At 48.9% G+C, this 20,227-nt stretch overlaps 2 protein-coding genes and 1 long non-coding RNA gene across 4 annotated transcripts; all 3 read left to right on the top strand.

The window, feature by feature from the left end:
• Nucleotides 1-3,988: 3,988 nt before the first annotated feature.
• On the top strand, nucleotides 3,989-6,618 carry LOC109762274 (uncharacterized). Its single transcript, XM_020321105.4, has one exon. The coding sequence runs from the start codon at nucleotides 3,989-3,991 to the stop codon at nucleotides 6,356-6,358; it is 2,370 nt and encodes a 789-aa protein (XP_020176694.1). The 3' UTR covers nucleotides 6,359-6,618.
• On the top strand, nucleotides 6,193-12,830 carry LOC109762275 (endo-1,4-beta-xylanase 5). Of its 2 annotated transcripts, none has more exons than XM_073496879.1 (5): nucleotides 6,193-6,475; nucleotides 9,605-9,689; nucleotides 9,856-9,902; nucleotides 10,930-11,322; nucleotides 11,418-12,830. In XM_073496879.1, exons 2-5 carry the CDS (start codon nucleotides 9,641-9,643, stop codon nucleotides 12,639-12,641), a joined length of 1,713 nt encoding a protein of 570 aa, XP_073352980.1. In that variant the 5' UTR covers nucleotides 6,193-6,475; nucleotides 9,605-9,640; the 3' UTR covers nucleotides 12,642-12,830. The 2 variants fall into 2 exon arrangements, with proteins under 2 accessions (XP_073352980.1, XP_045083873.1); XM_045227938.2 differs by lacking the exon at nucleotides 6,193-6,475 and adding an exon at nucleotides 8,760-9,473.
• Nucleotides 12,831-12,960: 130 nt separating this feature from the next.
• LOC141021357 (uncharacterized) lies at nucleotides 12,961-15,423 on the top strand. Its single transcript, XR_012182380.1, has 4 exons — nucleotides 12,961-13,279; nucleotides 13,384-13,638; nucleotides 13,911-14,477; nucleotides 14,564-15,423. It is a non-coding gene; the product is annotated as an uncharacterized lncRNA (long non-coding RNA).
• Nucleotides 15,424-20,227: the final 4,804 nt, after the last annotated feature.

The raw sequence follows: 20,227 nt of genomic DNA, 5'->3' as shown, positions 1-20,227 counted from the left end.
CGCCTATTCCTTCTCTATACTGCTTGCATTAGAGTAGTGTAGCATGTTACTGCTTTCGGTTAATCCTATTCTGCTGCATAGCCTGTCTTTGCTACTACTGTTGTTACCCTTACCTGCTATCCTACTGCTTAGAATAGGATGCTAGTTTTTTTTCCATCAGTGGCCCTACATTCTTGTCCGTCTGCCATGCTACTACTGGGCCGTGATCACTGCGGGAGGTGATCACGGGTATATACTATATACTTTATATACATGACACATGTGGTGACTAAAGTCGGGTCGGCTCGTTGAGTACCCGCAAGTGATTCTGATGAGGGGGCTGAAAGGACAGGTGGCTCCATCCCGGTAGAGGTGGGCCTGGGTTCCTGACGGCCCCCGACTATTACTTTGTGGCGGAGCGACAGGGCAGGTTGAGACCACCTAGGAGAGAGGTGGGCCTGGCCCTGGTCGGCGTTCGCGGATACTTAACACGCTTAACGAGATCTTGGTATTTGATCTGAGTCTGGCCATTTGGTCTATACGCACTAACCAACTATGCGGGAACAGTTATGGGCACTCAACGTCGTGGTATCCGCCGAAGCTCTTCTTGACGTCAGCGACTGAGTGGCGTGCGCCGCATTGGACCGTAAGCTCGCGCTTGTATTAAGGGGGCTAGGTCTGCTTCCGGCCGCGTACGCAACGTGCAGGTGTGCAATGGGCGATTGGCCCAGACCCCTGCGCGCATAGGGTTTAGACCGGCGTGCTGACCTCTCTGTTGAGCCTAGGTGGGGCTGCGACGTGTTGATCTTCCGAGGCCAGGCATGACCCAGAAAAGTTTGTCCGGCCAAATGGGATCGAGCGTGTTGGGTTATGTAGTGCACCCCTGCAGGGAAGTTTATCTATTCGAATAGCCGTATCCCTCGGTACTTTTATTAAGTATCCAGTTCTAGTTGTCATAATGTCAAGGTACAACTCCGGGTCGTCCTTTTACCGAGGGACACGGCTATTCGAATAGATAAACTTCCCTGCAGGGGTGCACCACATAACCCAACACGCTCGATCCCATTTGGCCGGACACACTTTTCTGGGTCATGCCCGGCCTCGGAAGATCAACACATTGCAGCCCCACCTAGGCTCAACAGAGAGGTCAGCACGCCGGTCTAAACCCTATGCGCGCAGGGGTCTGGGCCCATCGCCCATTGCACACCTGCATGTTGCGTACGCGGCCGGAAGCAGACCTAGCCCCCTTAATACAAGCGCGATGGCGAGGCAGCAGGGCGTCCGAGCTCGAACTGATGCACGTAGTCGGTGGAGTCGGAGGCGCTGAAGCTCCAGGGCATGCTCTGAGGTGACGGGGATGCCGGTGGCCGCGGGATCGACGCGGCAACGACGACCATGAGCTTCGGGCAACGAACAAAAGAAAGAGAGAGAGCGCGAGAGGATAAGTGACGATTAGGGTTTGTCTGTGGGGTCGGGGGTCTTCTTATCCATCTCCATGGTACTCCAGATGATCGACACGACGACAATCGGCGGCATGGACAGCGTGTGTGCGTGCACAGCACCATGGCCTCCTCTGCACTGTACAGAGGTGGGGGAAAAGCCTTTGTGGGCTGGGCCGAAACACTATAGCTACATAAAGCCCTCCCGCACAGTAGCTTGTTGGGCTTCTTTTTGTTTAATTTTCCCTTTTACTTATTTTCCTATTCTGTTTTCTTTTAGTCTCTAATTTATTTTCAATTCTAAAAAGATAAAAGTAGTTCCTAGTTTAGTATAACTAACTATACTACTGCCATATTAACTATGGCACCCAAATAAAATAGTTTAGTATTTTACTAAATATAAAAGGCATTTATTTAATTGTTTAAGATGTTGTTTTATTTTTTTAGTGCATTTAAATAATTTATAAAAATAAGGTTTCACCACCATAATTATCTATGATTTATTTGCTACATTTCGAACACTCTAGTTTTAATATTTGAAAAAATTTATTGTCTGACTTGATTTTGAATTTGAATTTGAATCGGTTTCGAACTAACACGAGATTAGCCACAGTAATCGAGGTGACATGGCATGATTAGCAGAGGTTCACTGTAGCTTAAGTATCCGGGCGTCACAAAGCCACAATTGCATTTTGTGTGTGGGGGGAATTCATATTTACTAGAAGGGTTGGGCGCGCTTTGCTGCGCTGTTGGTGTTGTTAGGTTTCTTGAAAAATAATTACTCACACATTTTCAAAATAGAAGGTGTATGAAAAGTCAAACCTTTTAAGTTTAATCAAATTTGTAGAGAAAGATGTGAAAATCCATAATATCAAATCAGTATGATATAGATTCATCATGAAATGAACCTATTTTTTATTTAATATTGTTGGTGTCGATATTTTTTCGCTCTGAATTTGGTCGAAGTTATAGAAATTTGACTTTTCAAAAAAATAATATCCCTTATATTTTGGAACTGATGGAATATTTAGTTTAGCGGGTGGGGAAAATGATGGAGTGTGTTTAATTTTTTTATTATGCGGTGATTTGGTGGGCCTTCGTGGTGTGATTCTGTGTTATTCGCAACCAATCTATAATTATGTGGGAATTTTTTGTGTCATTGTTGCATGTACTATATTGGTGCTACAGTAACACATGGTGGCACTTTTTTTTTCTAGGTGGTAGGACGGTGCGGGGGTGATAAGTTTTTATAGGCCAGTTGTTGTTGATTGATTAAAAGTCGGTGGTCCGGTCAAAATCGTAAACTAAATCTAAAGTTGGATACCTCAATTGAATTAAAAAGAGCTTCGAAATTATAGAATATAGTGAATTAAAAATTGTATGAAGAGCTCCTTGAGAAATTGTTGACCCAATCAAAATCAAGTGACTCAAATTCTATATTGAAGACCTCAACTAATTGTGATGCTTTGAAAATTAGAGGGCATAGTGTATAATATAAAAGAATTGAATGAGAAAGCTTTGAGAAATTGTTGATTTGATCAAAATCAGGTGACCCAATTCCAATTGAAGACCTCAATTGAATGTCGACCCTCAAAAACTAGGGAGCTTAGTGTTATAAAGGACTTGGTGACTCACAAATCGAAGTAGTTATTAGCATGTGCCCCCCCTCTCCCAAGGAGGAAGAAAACCGTGAAGACGCCTTCATCATCCGATCCCGCGAATCTGAGGTTACCTTCCGGAGCCAAGGTCGCGGGAAGAGGGTAGGATCACCACACATCAGCGATGCTTCCAAGAAAGAGCGCGGCGCTTGCGGCCATCGTTGTATTTAAGTTTGAACAATTATATAGAAAAAAACATGCTATTATTTACAACAGTAAATAGTATATAGATTTTGAAAATGTATATTTAGGAAGAATTTAATGAATCTTATATTGTACTCCCTTTGTTCACCGTTATAAGATGTTCGATTTTTTTTTCTGAATCGAATGTATGTATGTATAGACATGTTTTAGTGTGTTTATTTATTCATTTCAGTATGTATGCAGTCCATATTGAAATATCCAAAGCATATTATAATAGTGAACGGAGAGAGTAGATGTTATATTGAATCTTAAATAAGTTTGACTTAGGGAAAAAATAGAACTTCAAATAATTTGGAACAGATGAAGTACTCAAAGTGACCAAGCATGCACTATCCCAACCAGCCTCCATAATTTGGTCACTATTTTGTATGCAACCTGGAATTTTTTTCAAATGCATGGAGTGACCAATTCAATTTTTATATGGTAGCGTGGTCCAATTTCTTGTAAAAAAAAGGTGGAGTCCACCAGAGTCTCAGGCTCTCAGCGGGCTTCACCTTCATGTCCTCTCTTTTCCCCGCCGTTGGGCCACAGCCCACAGCCAACACCACCATGTCCTCTCTTCCCCAGTTTCCCCGCCGCTGGGCCACAGCCCACAGCCCGCAGGGCAGCCCACACCACCATGTCCTCTCTTCCCCACAGTTTCCCCGCTTCCCTCCTTTCCCCTCCCCCTCGCCGCGCCGTCACCGCCCGCCGCCTCCCATCCTCCCCATGGACACCCCGCCGTCCACATCGGCCTCGGCCGCAACCGCGTCCGACCCGGACTCGGCGCTCGTCGCGGCCGTGGCGGACGCGCTCGTATCGGCGTCCCGCCTGCCCGCCCCGGTGCCCATGCCCACCCTCCTGGCCGCCTACCTCCCGCGCCTCACCGCCTCCCACCACCCGCGCGTGCTCGCCGTCGCGGCCTCCAAACCGGCGCTCGCCTCGCCGGAGCCGCTCCTCGCCTACCGCAGCTTCCTCTCGCCGCCCTCCTGCCTGCCCTCCCTCCTCCCGCTCCTCCCCGTCCTCCCCTACCGCCACCTCTTCCCGCTGCTCCTCTCCTTCGTCCCGCTCGACCCGCTCCGCCACCTCCACCGGCACCTCCTCGGCCACCTCCCCTCGACCCCTCTCGCCGACGCCGCGCTCTGCGCCTACTCCCGCCTCCGCCTCCCCCACCTCGCCGCCCAGCTCCTCCACTCCCTCCGCCGCCGCATCCGCGTCCGCCCCTCCCTCCAGGCCGCAAACGCCGTCCTCTCCGCGCTCGCGCGGAGCCCCTCCACCTCCCCGCAGGCCTCCCTGGACGCCTTCCGCTCTCTCATCGCGCTCCGCCTCCACCCCAACCACTACACCTTCAACCTCCTCGTGCACACCCACTGCTCCAAGGGCACCCTCGCCGACGCCCTCGCCACGCTCTCCACCATGCAGGGGTTCGGCCTGTCCCCCGACGCCGTCACCTACAACACGCTCCTCCACGCGCACTGCCGGAAGGGCATGCTCGGTGAGGCGAGGACGCTGCTGGCGAGAATGAAGAAAGAGGGGATCATGCCCACGCGGCCGACGTACAATACCCTTGTGTCGGCTTACGCAAAGCTGGGGTGGATTAAGCAGGCGACCAAGGTCTTGGAGGCCATGACAGCCAACGGGCTGGAGCCTGACCTGTGGACGTACAATGTGCTTATCGCTGGGCTGTGCCAGGCAGAGAAGGTGGATGAGGCGTTTAGGCTGAAGGATGAGATGGAGCGGCTTGGCACTTTGTTGCCTGATGTAGTGACCCACAATACACTCGCTGATGCGTGCTTTAAGTGGAGGTGTTCGTCTGATGCACTGAGGCTGCTTGAGGAAATGCGTGAGAAGGGGGTGAAACCGACTTTGGTCACACATAACATTGTTATCAAGGGGCTTTGCAAGGATGGGGAATTGGAGGAGGCGTTGGGGTGTTTCAAGAAGATGGCAGATGAAGGTTTAGCACCAGATGTGATCACGTATAATACGTTGATTGATGCATACTGCAAGGCTGGTAATGTCGCCAAAGCATTTGCACTAATGGATGAGATGGTCGGTAGAGGACTCAAATTGGACACCTTTACGCTTAATACTGTGCTATATAATCTGTGCAAGGAGAAGCGTTATGAAGAGGCTCAAGGGCTGCTACAGTCTCCATCCCAAAGGGGTTTTGTGCCCAATGAAGTCAGCTATGGCACAGTGATGGCAGCCTACTTCAATGAGTATAATCCGGAGCCTGCTCTGCGTCTGTGGGATGAGATGATTCAGAGGAAGTTGACACCAACTATTTCGACTTACAACACATTGATCAAGGGGCTTGGCAGAATGGGGAGGTTGAAAGAGGCGATTGATAAGTTGAATGAGCTCATGGAGAAGGGGTTGGTACCAGATGACACCACGTACAATATCGTCATCCATGCCTACTGCAAGGAAGGGGACTTGGAGAATGCCTTCCAGTTCCACAACAAGATGGTGGAAAATTCCTTTAAGCCGGATGTTGTTACTTGCAACACTTTGATGAATGGACTGTGTCTGCAGGGGAAGCTTGACAAAGCAATGAAGCTCTTTGACTCATGGGTAGAGAAAGGGAAGAAGGTTGATGTTATCACATATAACACCCTAATACATGCTATGTGCAAAAATGGGGATGTTGATGCTGCTTTGCAATTTTTCGCTGATATGGAGGTCAGAGGATTGCAGGCTGACGCGTTTACCTACAATGTTGTGTTATCTGCACTATCTGAGGCAGGGAGACCAGAAGAAGCTCAAAGTATGCTGCATAAGTTATCTGAGAGTGGAAAATTGTCTCGAAGCTTTTCTTCTCCCCTCTTGAAGCCTTCTCCTGTAGATGAAACAGAGTCAGGGAAGGATCACGAGGGTAATACTGAGGAAGAAACTGGTGGAAATCCACAAGATAGTGCTCTGGAAGCCTACACGAAACGCGTAAATGAGCTATGCACCGGTGGGCAATTCAAAGAAGCTAAGGCCATTTTGGATGAGATGATGCAAAAGGGAATGTCTGTTGACAGTTCAACGTATATAACTTTGATGGAAGGGCTTATCAAGAGGCAGAAAAGGCAAACACATGCAGCTGGGTAGTACATACTATTGATCTTTGCTGCTCTTTGATGTGGCATCAACCGGAGTTTAGTCATAAATCTGGTAAATTTCAGTGCTTGATATCTCGGAGGAGTGTGATGGACTTAAAAGAAACAGGTACGTGATCTGCTTCTTTCTAAAAAATTCACCACTAGAATCTTGTTAGTTTTTCAGTTGCAATACCAGGTAAATCAATTTCACAGTTAAATCTACTAGATGTAAAAAGTATGCTATTGCAGTTTAAGTACATGTTCTCGAAACTTTTCCGCCTGATGAATTTACTGCTAGGTTCTCAGCCAGTGGGTGATGCAGATCTCCGCTGGCCACCTGCACTGTAGTTTTTCTTTTTTAGGGTTTCCTTTTCTTTATCAGCCAGAAATTGGAGGACCACCCCCTCTTTTTTTACCAAAAAAAAGAAACATGCTTTCTAAAATCCGTCCAATGAAACAGCTTATACAGAAAAGCTTTATGTCATCTGCAAGCGCAAGCTCTGGACCGTAATTGTTGTACGCTGAACAGCATTTTTGGTTGCCAACATACTTACCTGTTACCCCCTCCATCCCACAATTTAAGACGTTTTTGCAAGCTCAACTAGCTTGCAAAATACTCCCTCCGTCCGGAAATACTTGTCGGAGGAATGGATGTATCTAGACATATTTTAGTTCTAGATACATCCATTTTTATGCATTTCTCCAACAAGTATTTCCGGACGGAGGGAGTACATTGTGGGACGGAGGGAGTAGTACTTTGTCAAAGGAAAATGGATGTCAACTCTTGCATGTTCTAGGCTATAGTTGCAGCTATTTGTCTCAATGCTCTCAACTCTTAAGCAAAGGGGTAATTGTAGGTAGAAAAGGTCTTACCTAACCTAGTTTAGATCCTTGGTGTAATGTTGTGCTACCACACTAATATTTGCTGTCATGTGACTACTCTAGTAACATACTCCTAGTTAATAATTTATGGCCTGCCCTGTAGACTGAAGGTCAGTAACTTCAGTTTACTCCTGTTATATTTTCTTCACGTGCCAAATTCCAGTTTGCATTCAGACGTTCGGATGTTGGACCTTTGCTTAGAAGAGAACTGATCGTCATCTGTCGTTAATATGCGCATCATACTCCAGTTTTCAACAAGCGCATCATACTCCAGTTTTCAACCTGTCATGATCATACCTAAATAAGAACGAAGGAATTAGTCTGTTTCATAGAAAGATGGCTTAACCACTCTTTTTGTGTTCCTCGTGATGAAAGGAGCCAAGCATAGGACACTGCTGCCTCCTTGCCCCCGCCGGCTTGGTTGGTCACGCACGGCCCATGCAGTGGACTACAGGAAGATAGATACACAGACCTCTCGTCAGCTCGTTGTAATTTTTCGTTGGCTGTGCGTGTTTGACGGCCGTTCCACGGCTAAGTTTACTGCCACATGGTCAGTATTTTAATTCGCCTGTTAGGTGCGGGGTATATATACAAGACTTTAGAAATGAATGCAGAGACTGCTTTTGTTTGTGTGTTCCGTGACTGGGTGACTGGTGTTTCTGCATTCTTCTTGTCAATGCGAGTAGTGGACACTACTATACTGGGATGTGACTTGGAATTTGGAAGCTTCAATCAAGTTCTTATGGCTTATGGCTTGAGACGGCCGGTATTTTATATCGGGGAGCGGCTTGAGGTGCGCTTTGTCGTCTTTGCTGATCTTGGGCCTGTTCATAAGAGAAAAGAACTGTTAATTTGATTCGCACTTTGGAAAGAAACGTTCAGGTTGGTTTGATACCTAGAACGGAAGTTGAGAACTTGAGGTCAGGTGCTTCCTTGCCCGCCCTTGACCAACTACGGAGGGAAGAGATTCCAGGCGAAGAATGTTGGCATATTGTTGAAACCAAGTGGCTAATTGTAAGATGATAAATTCCAGGAAATAAAATATTGACTTTCGCTCCCATTTTGAACGAGTGCCACGCTAGGAATATGTGTTTATCCAAGTCACCGATGTGTAAAACTCCTTTGCCCTCGACGGAACGGAACGGTGACGATGGGCGGCGGCAGCAAGGACATTCATTTCTTGATCGGTGGTGCCTCGTACTACATTCACATGTGGATTTTGCCCTGTTGTGCGCGCACTTTTCTGCTATACGGTGTGCCCAGCCCAGTGCACAGCATTCTGATACAACCGCATCACGAGCCGGCCCTAGCAGCTCGGGACGGACATTCGTAGCAGCCGTGCATAGGTTAAAACCGGCCCCACGGATTCACATGACGAACGGTCGACCTGGACTTCCGGCATAGGCATAGGAGGCAGGCGTCGTATGCACGGCCACTGACCGCGTGTCTGGGCCGGGCGCGCCAGCATCGAATCGCCTCTTCTGAGGAATTCCCTGTCGCCGCCACATGTAACGCCAGTCACTGTAAAAGTTTCTTGTTCCGGCTCCACGTGAACCCCTCGACCCCGTAGACGACGCTAGCCGGTTCACATGCGGCTCACAGGCGTCAATGCACGGCACATCACACACGCCCGAGAGAGCCATGTCCATCTCTTCGTGAATTTATCGCCCCAATCAGTTCATCAATAGGAGCAGCCACCCGTGCTGAATGCTCTGAAATCTGAATGCCACTACCAAGCCGCACACAGAGAGTACGCATTCGTAGGCACCGGCTAAGCCAAAAAAAAACTACTCTAGTAGTAGTAATAACAGTAGTACGTGGAGAAAGGCCAAGTGTCTTGCGCGGGCGGGCGACGGATCGGCATCGAGCACCCCTCCGGCCGCGCTTGCTTGGCAAGCTCGATCTCCTCCCGTGCGGGTGCGGCCTACCTAGGTGAGGTGAGCGCGGCCAGCAAGCAAAGCGGGCGCGGGCGCGGGCGCGGGCGCGGGCGCGACGGATATCATAATCTTTTGGCCCCGTCGCCGTCGCGGGGGGTGTTGCTGTTGCCCGCCCTCCCACTATAAATTCGGGCGGGAGGCCACGCAAAGATCGTTGGTGCGGATGTCCAGCTCCCGGCGGAACAGAGCAGCGCGGCACAAGTGTGAGCGTGGACTGGACCATCATCTACCTCTTCTGCTTCTCTTCTGCTTCTTCTTCCTCCACCTACTGCCGCTCTTGAGCAAGTGCCTTGGTCTCTGCAGGAGGTGGGTAAACCATCTATCTATAGCTGCTACTGCCTGAGCTCTGTTTTTATGGGGATTGCCATTGCTCTGAATTCCTCTTTCTCTGTGCTCTGTTTCCTCATTGCCATTGCCCTGGTTGGTGCTTACTGCAGAGCACGAACTGCTGACCGACGGTGAAGCCTGGTACGATGAAGAAGCTGGTGTTCTTGCTCTTATGGGCTGCTGCTCTAATGGAAGGTGCGCAATGTGCATATGCTTGAATCTGCTTTACTTTGCTAGCTAGTAACTACCACCATGCATCCTTAAACCAATGAACCAATTAAAAATCGGATAACTACATTCCATGAGAAAATCCTTGTGGTTTAGTTGTAACACAGCTGGCTAACCATTTGCTTTCATTCAGGTTCCATGGTGAAGTCTCTCCCGTACGATTCTTCAGCAAGCGTCGAGGCAAGTCCATGCGCCCATTCTCTCGTAGGAATATTACTCAACCGTTACGCCCGCAATAGCATAGATAACCCAATGTACAAGGGCAGATGATTTTTTAAGCATGGCCTTTGTTTAGCAGAGGAGATTACCATGCATGGGCCACGTCATTATTCCTCACGCAACGGGGTTAATTTGCTACGCAAGTTAAAACGGGCCAGTGGGTTTCCCGCCCAAGTTAAAATGGAATGTCCTTAATTCACTCTTACCTAGTAGTACGTACCTTAATATGCTTCTCAGTGCCATGCACGACAGCGGCCGTCCTAGTGCAGTGCGCGGACGTGTTAGAGAAGTTAGCTACACCTCAAAACAAAAACCCGTAAATCATGCACATATAGTCTGAAACTGGTCTGGACTCTGGACTATGGAAGTATAAATTTTCTTTTGGTCTACTTCTCTATTCTTTTGTCTGTCTTTATGCTGTCCCAGCCGTAGTGATGATATATTATACTAGTATTTATAATATAATACTATAATGGACGTAGACAAAGCAAGCGGAAAGTATCTGAGATTAGTGGTTCGTGTCTGATTATCTGCTGATCCAGCTGATTAGGCAAAGCAAAGCATATGCATATTCCAAGATGAAAGCAACACGGACGCCAAGTAGATGAAACTTGTGTACGGCGGTCATGCCGCAACTGGCCGATAGAATAACCAGGAAACGCGGACGGTAAAAGCCGGGTACCAGGATCCATTTCCGGGTCTTTCTTTCTACCCGGCCTAAACCAGGAAATCTGTTTCGCGTCGACGTCTAGACAGCCGCCTTTTTTTAGAGATGGTCTAGTTTGGGTACTGGGCTCAAACCAGCTAAAAAACAATATGCACAAATTGTACTACTCGCTCTGTTCATTTTTATAAGAACTTGAAAACATTTTAGACAATGTGCAAAACAGCTCATTTTAATTTGTCTGAAACGACTTACAAAATTGTAAGTGAACCGAGGGAGTATTATTCTTACGTCGGTCGTCTAACTTGTGTGAGGTGGATGCAGTGCTTGGTTGAGCCGATGGAGCCTCACTACGGCGGCGGGGTCATCGTCAACCCGGACTTCAACGCCGGCCTCCGCGGTTGGTCGGCCTTCGGGTACGGCAGCGTCGCCGAGGGCGCGTCGGTGGCCACGGGGAACCGGTACGCCGTGGCGGGCAACCGGACGCGGCCGTACCACAGCGTCAGCCAGAAGGTGTACCTGCAGAACGACACGCACTACACACTGTCAGCGTGGTTGCAGGTGAGCCATGGTGTCGCCGCCGACGTGTGGGCCGTTGTCAAGACCGCCGATGACTTCATCCACGTCGGCGGCGCCGTGGCCAAGCCCGGGTGCTGGTCCATGCTCAAGGGCGGGTTCACCGCCGCCAATGCCGGACGCGCCGAGATCTACTTCGAGGTAGTAATAATAGACTATCACTTAGTTCATGAAAAACGAACACATTATCAAGTTAAACTGATCACTGGAACAACGTACATACGTGCTACATACAGAGCAACGCGACGGTGGACATATGGGTGGACAGCGTGTCGCTGAAGCCGTTCAGCAAGGAGGAGTGGGCGGCGCACCGGACGGAGTCGACCCGCGCCGTGCGGAGGAAGATGGTGAGGCTCCAGGCCAAGGACTCCGGCGGGAACCCGCTGCAGGGCGCGGAGGTGTCGGTGGAGAACGTGCGCAGCAGCTTCCCTCTGGGCGCGGCCATGAGCCGCGAGATCCTGACCAACCCGGGGTACCAGCAGTGGTTCACGTCCCGGTTCACGGTGACCACCTTCGAGAACGAGATGAAGTGGTACAGCACGGAGCCGGCGCCGGGGCGGGAGGACTACACGGTGCCGGACGCGATGCTGGCGCTGGCGAAGCAGCACGGCATCGGGGTGCGCGGGCACAACGTGTTCTGGGACGACCCCAAGCAGCAGCCGCGGTGGGTGCAGTCGCTCCCCTACCCGGACCTGCTGGCGGCGGCGTCGCGGCGGATCCGGTCCTTCGTGTCGCGGTACGCCGGGCAGGTGATCGCGTGGGACGTGGTGAACGAGAACCTGCACTACTCCTTCTTCGAGCGGCAGTTCGGGTGGGACGCGTCCACGGCCTTCTACGCGGCGGCGCGGCTGCTGGACGCCGGGTCGGCGCTCATGTTCATGAACGACTACAACACGCTGGAGCAGCCCGGGGATATGGCGGCGGCGCCGGGGAGGTACGTGGACCGGCTGCGGCAGATCATCGCGTCCTACCCGGAGAACGGCGCCGGCATGGCCATCGGGCTGGAGGGGCACTTCACCACCCCCAACATCCCCTACATGCGCGCCGCGCTCGACTCGCTGGCCCAGATCGGGCTCCCCGTGTGGCTGACGGAGGTGGACGTGGCCGGCGGGCCGTCGCAGGCGCAGCACCTGGAGGAGGTGCTGCGGGAGGCGTACGCGCACCCGGCGGTGCAGGGGGTCATCCTCTGGTCCGCGTGGCGGCCGCAGGGGTGCTACGTCATGTGCCTCACCGACAACAACTTCAGGAACCTGCCGCAGGGGGACGTGGTGGACCGGCTGCTCGCCGAGTGGAGGACGGCGGCGCAGACCGGCACCACCGACGAGCAGGGCTACTTCCAGGCGGAGGTCGCGCACGGCGACTACAAGGTCACCGTCAGCCACCCGTCGCTCAACACCTCCGTCTCGCAGAGCGTCACGGTCGACCTCGGCTCCGGGAACCACTTCTTCATCCAGGCCTAGTAGAATAAAAAATGCTTTCGCTAGGTGTAATGCAGAAAGGTTCCAGAGCATCAGAGTAGTATTATTATTCAGAAATTATTACCACGTGATAGAACACACTAGCTTAGCCGTTTATGTACACATATTTTACACCGTACAAAAAACAAGAAGGCTGTGGGAAGGGGCGTTTTGGCGCCCGAGCCCAGCTAATCCCGATATCTCTGCCTTCCATTCCGAGCTCGGGATGCGGGAAAAGCAGTCTGGCTCGTCTGACGCGGTTTGTGGAAAATAGGCTGGGAGATGGAATACCGTATGAAACAGTGCGTCGTATGTGGGCCCTGCGCGTACTTTGGGGACGGGGGAAACGCGGTTATGGTCTGGGCCGTGGAGCAGGACGTTAGCTTTTTTGCCGATCCATGGGTCAGATAGGAACAGGACAGTTCGAAACCCTCGCCTCGCCCCTGCTCCACTCGTCTTCTGGTGCCCCGGCCGCCTATCACCACCCCAACATCCCGGCAGACGGCCCTCCCGTCCCCAACCCCGTTGGTGGCGACCGGTCAGGGTATTGATTTTGGCGGCGAGGATTTTGGCGACGGCTGCCACTGGCTGAGAGGAATGGAAGAGGCAGGCATTGAGTTTCTCCTGGATGCAGTTGACAGGTTAGTGACCTCGGATCCGCAAGAGAGTTTTGAGCAACTAGCTTGTGTGAGCACTGAGGGCAAAAAGTGGCCGCCACCACTGTCATCTACTCCGTATTTATTAGGTTCCCACTTCTTGAGGAGTTCGCTGAAAGCCGAGAGCACCCAGATCCGCTTCCTCTGGTTGTGGTGGTGAACTGCGGAGCAGGGGTTGTTGTCCCTGCAGATTCCGATGCTGATTTTGATTGTGGGTAGCAGATTGGATACGAGGGCAGCAATCCTATGCTTGCTGGGGTTCGACGACAACCGGATTCATCCCCAACGAGGTCTGCATAGTCTACTGACAGAGTCAATCCCCAGGCCTCTGGCTGGATAAAAAGGTATGAAAAATGTAAATCACGCGCGTCGTATGATTTTCTAATTTCTGCTTAAGCATTGTACACTGCTGGGTGTTGAAAAAATTCAGACATGAGTTAGATGATTTCGGGTATGATTCAGACAACATACAGTTTCGTAAATGAATTTCGGCAGCTGAACCATTTGCATCAATTGGATGTTCAAACGCGTATTACTGTTTTGCAGTACGGATTCTTTGGTGATTTCATTACATTCAACACAACTTACTGCGTCTAATTGCTGCTTGTGTTGACAGACCAGAACAGAGCCATGGAAGTGACAATCAAGAAGGTGTACCCAGGGTCAGGGACTGCACAGGTGGTGCAAATGGCAAGTCTTGAAGAAAGCAAAGGAGACATTAGGACTGATGTATACAAAGAATTCTGATTTCCAGGTTGAATTCCACAAGGTTGTGAACCACATGTTAACAGAAGATGAGTTTGAGGCGGCGTGGAATACGCTGTTAGATAAATACAATTTGAGTAAGCACACCTACATGACACAGCTGTATGAAATCAAAGAAAAATGGGCAAAACCTTACTTCAAAGGAGAACGAATTTGGCGACAGAGCAACATGCCAGTAAGATATACACCAGGGCAATGTTTAAGTAGTTCGGACGTCTACTGATTGAAGCGACTGCTTATAAAATGTCACAGAAATAGAGAGGATGAGGAGGTATGTTACAGTTCACAACATTGTAGCAAAAGAGAGAAATGGAGCAGGGTTGAGTATGAAGTGACCATAAATGAGGACCAAAACAAGTTTTCATGTGAGTGTGGCCAGTTCGAGCACACTCGTATGCTGTGCAGCCATGTTCTGAGGGTAAACTTCCAGGACAGTTTAATGACAGATAAGAATAACTGTGGTTCTTGGAGAAAACAACTGATTTTCTTTTTGATATCTTGTAGGTCATGGAAATACTTTATCTCGAGGACATACGTGCAAAGCATATATTGAAACGGTTGACAAAGGACGCGAGGGACATACTGCACCAACATCTGGTTCAGTACCAAAGGGACAACTCAGTTAACCTGTCGTTTACTTGTAGGCACTCGACGCTTTACCCGAAAGCCATGGAGGTGGTAAGGATGCGTGATGCGAGTGCAGCAGCTTTTGATCATGTGTTCGCCGGTCTGGACGCTCTACTGTTGAGTGGCGCACCTTTCGCAGAAAAGCGGGATGGTTACGGTTTTGAGGACCACATGGCTGGCTTAACTCCTGGTACATTACCAGGCAATGGAGAGATCGCATATGTTGGGGACAAGGGTGCTGATAGATGCATCAGTACTAGAAACTCTATTAGGGCGAATGGTTTGCATTGTCTAACAGTACTAGAGAAGCAGAGGGGGGTTGGAAGACCTACAAACAACAGTGAGAAGGCGCCGTACAAGGGGCTCAGTAAGCGCACAAGATTCTGCAGCATTTGCCGGCGCGGGAGTCACAACAGACTACATACCCCGAAAGAGGGAATGCCCCAAAGAAACCACTTAAGCTCGGGAGATGCAGGAATTGTCGAATGGAAGGGACCGGCGGACAACGCGCACAAGACCTTTGGATGCTGCTGAAAAATGAAGTCTGAACTTTATGTGCGTAAATTATATTATTGTTGTTCCGAGGATTTTCTAGTGTGTTTCTGTGAGCATTGCTCCATGCTTGTTCCTCAATTTCGAGACGGAGTGGTAATTGCTGTAGTTAAGAACAAAACTTTGTATCATGGTAATTTGTAATATGATGGTTGGCTAAGTACTGAGTGGAATTGTTTTGCTTAGCCGTGTTGGATGTTTAGGCATTTTATCTGAATCTTTCCCCGGTCTTCCCCCGGTATACTGATACAGCAAGTGCAAAGGACTGGTGGGTGTACAAATAATATACTGTACATGTTTGCTGAGGTCTCTAAGACACTTTTCTAGCATGCATGTACCGCACCAGTTTTGCACACGTCTCCAGTTGAAAATTCGAATTGCTGGAGATAGTAAATGTACTTCAGAGTCAGGTGGCATGCTGGCGCCGGGGTAAAGGATGGGGTAGGCAGTATAAGAATGGGCGTCTGGCAGGCCCCTTGGTGCGTCTCCACACACAATACCGAGCTATTTCAAAAAAAAATATTTGAAGCAAAGGGGAGTAGCAATGGCGCCTTCATCTGTTGAAACCACAATGAGTGGCACCACAGTGAGGTCTGAAGTAGCGGCTGCACGAGAAGACCAACGGATTCAGGTAAGGATAGCTGCGGTTCTGCCGTCCAATTGCCAATGATTCAGATTGCAGACAATCTAAAAATCGGATCCCTTTGCAGTCAGCTACGTATTCTTCGATCGGGTCGGCATCAAGCGCTTGGAGTACAACACATCTGCCTGTGGAGAGGGGGGAAGCAGTGGACAAGGTAAATCAAGAGTGTGTTCGGGGGAGGGATGTGCTGGTAAATCAAGAGCTGGTAGATGCATTTACGGCGGGGATGTCTGGTGGCCGTTTGTACAGCTGTCGGTGCTAGACGGCTCAGGTGGGCTCAGAAGGGAGGCTGAGCCGTGCGGCGTGCTTCTGGTCCGGACGCACAGTGCTTCACCCGTTACAATCAATGCGTCGTCCATCGATCCTATTTCTAAGAGAATACCGTGAAGAAATACCACAGAGGGCGCACATCCCCAAGCAATCTGGCGGCTAAGATATCGGGATCAGCTGAGCCCGAGCTTAGAAACTGATTTTCGAATGCTGTGCTACTTTACACGATTCCCGGATGAAAATGTTCCGTGCTTCGGCTTATCGGGCTAGCTTTGGCTTCAGGTCAAGATTAGCTGCGGCGGCCGGCGGCCGGCGGCGGCGACTTTTTGGTCTCTTCTTCTCACACGAAGTTCCTTTCTGGCAAATCCAATTACACGATGTCATCCCATGATCACGTCTTGTATTATCTTATAGCACTAATGATAACCAGAGAGTTCATGTCCTCCGGATGCAAACAAATCGAAGTCACGAGCGAGACGCAGACAAAGCAAAAAAAAAAACTTTTTTCTTTCACGAGTTCAGACCTGTGTACTGCACCGCATCAAAAGTTGCAAACCAAATTACTTCAGTCGAAGCAACAAAAAAAAATCCATGCCAACTTCCCAAACAAATTACATAGGCTCTGCTGCTGTACTGTCAAAGATATCGCATTGCTTTTTTCTATTTATTACTCCCTCCGTTTCTTTTTACTTTGTATATAAAATTTGGTCAAAGTCAAACTAAACAAAGTTTGATAAATTTATATAAAAAATACCAACATCTACAATACCAAAGTTATATGGTATATGAAAGTTAATTCATGATGCATCTAATAATATTGATTTCATATTATGAATATTGGTACCTTTTTCTATAAAGTTAGTCAAACATTACAAAGTTTGATTTTGACCAAATTTTATATGCAAACTAAAAGGAAACGGAGGGAGTATCTAACCCGCGACGCTCTCCGCTGCAGTTATGTCACGAATACGAACTGAAGAAACTCTAAACCAAGTCTTACAAAATTTTATTCAGATAGTCTTCCCTAGCTAGATTGGGTGATGCCCCGTTGGCAGAGCGTCTAGCCCACAGCACTCTGAAATCATCGAGCAAGCCGAGAAGTTTCTTAATCTCTTCTATGAGAGGCCACCACCTGGACCTGTCTAGCTCCTTCAACTTCAGCGCATGCATGACACCCTGGTTGTGTGCCTCCAACATGATCTTTCGAGCGCCCACCTCGATCGCAAGTTGGACTCCTCGTCGGCAAATACCGTGAAAGCTGAACATGGCAACGAAAGCTAAGAAATAGGCGGAAGTAGCAGCGATAGTTGCAAGAGGCAGTACCACACAAGCGGTACTACCATTCTACCACCGTTCCACTACCGCTTATAAAACAAAGACTCATGGAAGCTAGATTCCAAGCGGAAGTAGGAGCGACACTGGTATGCGGAAGTACCGCCTAAGCGGAACTACCGTGGACAGAGCGGTACTACCGCCTGGATGCTGTAAAACTGTCCAAGCAATAATAGTTGAATCCTCCATGCTGCGGGAAGGGTTAGTGGGTGCAAATGGGTTTGTGTATGTGTTGATTCCACCCATACCTTTCTAAAGTAAACCCCTTCTTAATAGTACGGATTTTCTACGGCTCGAGTCAATTGAAAAGAAATGCCGGAAAACCGTCTTCACTCTTTCTATCACCCAGGGGAATAAAACCTCCTGTGCTATATATAAGAATATCCGAAATGCTCAATGCACACGGTTAGTCTGCAAAACGCATTGTCATCAATCATGAAAACCATTAGAGACATGCCCTAACAGAGATCTTGACCCAAGTGGAAGGCTCTCTTCAGAATGTTGGTGGTGGCCGAGGGGGGGGGGGGGGGTTGGTTTTGGTGGTACCGGCCGAGAGGATGGTGGTGGCGGTGGCAGTGGCCGAGAGGATGGTGGTGGTGGTGGCAGCAGCCGAGAGGATGGTGGTGGCGGCGGCGGTGATGTTTACTTCGACTACCACCTCGTTTGAGTTCGTGCATGCCATTGGTTGGCTCGATCCACAACATACACATGCTATGTTTGTGGTGATTTTGGATCAAAGTTGTGTTTGAAGTGATGACTTTTGGATGAACTATGCATACTTTAATTTTTAAATAGCGATGATGAAATTATATGTTATGACGGTTATGTTATGCATTTTTTAATTTCAATGTTTTTGTGATATATATTGTGAACTTTTTGAAGTTCATGCGGCTAGAACAAAAAATCTATACAACTTTTTTACTCCACTAAAGTTTAGGGGATCAGCTAGATGCGACCACTTATAGAGGAGTAAAATTTTCCTCATCAAACTTTACTCGACCGGATCCTCCTTTAACTTTTAGGGGATCGGTTAGACTTGGCCTAAGCGAATAGCGTCGATTTGCATGCCATGTCGTTGTGCTTTGGTGTGTGTGTGTGTATGTGTGTGTGTGTGTGTGTGTTATGCGTGCCAAGTCTTTCTCCTGTGTGATAAGGAATACTATACCCGTTCCTGATTAATAGTGTTGTGCTACCTTTCGATAAATGCATGTATTTATTTTTTTGCTCAAATGTAAAGGCAATGCATAATATATTGATGTATAATGATGTTCTTTAAAGTTTATCTTTGGTAAGTATTTTTATTTGAACATCCTCTCTTAATGAAGTATAGCATAAAACCACCACATCACAATTGAGGCCAAGGTTCCGGAAAACCACCACATTTCGATCATTATTAAAAAAATATAAAATAAGAACTGTAGCATAGTTAGCTCACTTTAATAATGTTTCCGTCCGGTTGGATCTGCCTATAAGCGTTGACTTGCACCAAACATTGATATTGTTTGTCTGAACTGTAACATTGATGTTGTTTGTCTGAACTATTAAGCTCGGCTAGTGAGGCTGCAAGTGGGACGTACAGCGGGAGGCCACATCTACCACATATTATAAGTGGGAAGCCCACATCTACACACATAGCTTTAAACGTGAGAAGTGGACACGGGTGCATGAGCCGGCCATCCAACATTGTTCGCATACATTTCAACCATTGTTTGAACTGACTGGATGAAATTCACGCAAACATGACAAATTTTCATATAAACCGGATGTAATTCATTACATTTTGGACAAATTTTAACTCAATCCTACTCTAAAACCTAATCTAAATGATTGTCGGCGCCCGTTTCCCATGTCGGCCATGAGCCCCGAAATATGAAGCTCCGGCTCTTGCCTTCGCCTTCTCCAGTTCCACCTCGACGCTCTCCAGCTCTGCCTCTGTAGCCCCCGCCTCCGCAGCCATGAGCCCCAGAAAGTGAAGTTGTTCGCCTCCACGTCGTCGCCAAAGCGACTAATGGGCCAACGATGTTGAGCCCACCAAGCTTGGCTTCAACGGGAGGGGAGGAATTGGGAAGCAGCGGTGACCTACCATGCACTACTCTTCCTTGCTCTCGGCAGCGTCCGCGGATGTGTCAGCTTTGTGGTTGGTGGTGGCGGGGCGCGACTTTGGCGGTGCTCGTCGATGAGGCCGAGGTTGTAGTATTGGTCGCTTGCGCCTCCCGCTCCCCCGTACCATGTCCGTGTAATGAGCACGGGCCTCGCCGATGGTGATGCCGGCATGCACCGGCAAGGAGGGTGGTGCCGACTCATCCTCAATTGGGACGTCATCGGCCTTCGTCCGCCAGCCGGCCTGCTGATGACCCACAAGTATAGGGGATCAATCGTAGTCCTTTCGATAAGTAAGAGTGTCGAACCCAACGAGGAGCAGAAGGAAATGACAAGTGGTTTTCAGCAAGGTATTCTCTGCAAGGACTGAAATTGTCGGTAATAGATAGTTTGATAGCAAGATAATTTATAATGAGCAAGTAACGGTAACGGTAAATAAAGTGCAGCAAGGTAGCCCAATCCTTTTGTGGCAAAGGACAGGCCAAAACGGTCTCTTATGATAAGCAAAGCGTTCTTGAGGGTACACGGGAATTTCATCTAGTCACTTTCATCATGTTGGTTTGATTCGTATTCGCTACTTTAGTAATTTGGTATGTGGATGGACCGGTGCTTAGGTGTTGTTCTTACTTGAACAAACCTCCTAC

This window comes from Aegilops tauschii, chromosome 4, assembly GCF_002575655.3.
Source record: "Aegilops tauschii subsp. strangulata cultivar AL8/78 chromosome 4, Aet v6.0, whole genome shotgun sequence".
NCBI classification, from domain to species: Eukaryota; Viridiplantae; Streptophyta; class Magnoliopsida; order Poales; family Poaceae; genus Aegilops; species Aegilops tauschii.
The sequence above is the reverse complement of the archived record's forward strand: the minus strand, read 5'-3'. Positions and strand labels throughout refer to the sequence as shown.

Excerpts from the sequence above, each read along its gene's own strand:
- LOC109762275 (XM_073496879.1), top strand. The coding sequence starts at position 9,641 with ATGAAGAAGCTGGTGTTCTTGCTCTTATGGGCTGCTGCTCTAATGGAA. Across the intron at positions 9,903-10,929 it reads ATTCTTCAGCAAGCGTCGAG|TGCTTGGTTGAGCCGATGGA; the intron begins GCAAGTCCATGC and ends AGGTGGATGCAG. Across the intron at positions 11,323-11,417 it reads GCGCCGAGATCTACTTCGAG|AGCAACGCGACGGTGGACAT; the intron begins GTAGTAATAATA and ends TGCTACATACAG.
- LOC109762274 (XM_020321105.4), top strand. The coding sequence starts at position 3,989 with ATGGACACCCCGCCGTCCACATCGGCCTCGGCCGCAACCGCGTCCGAC.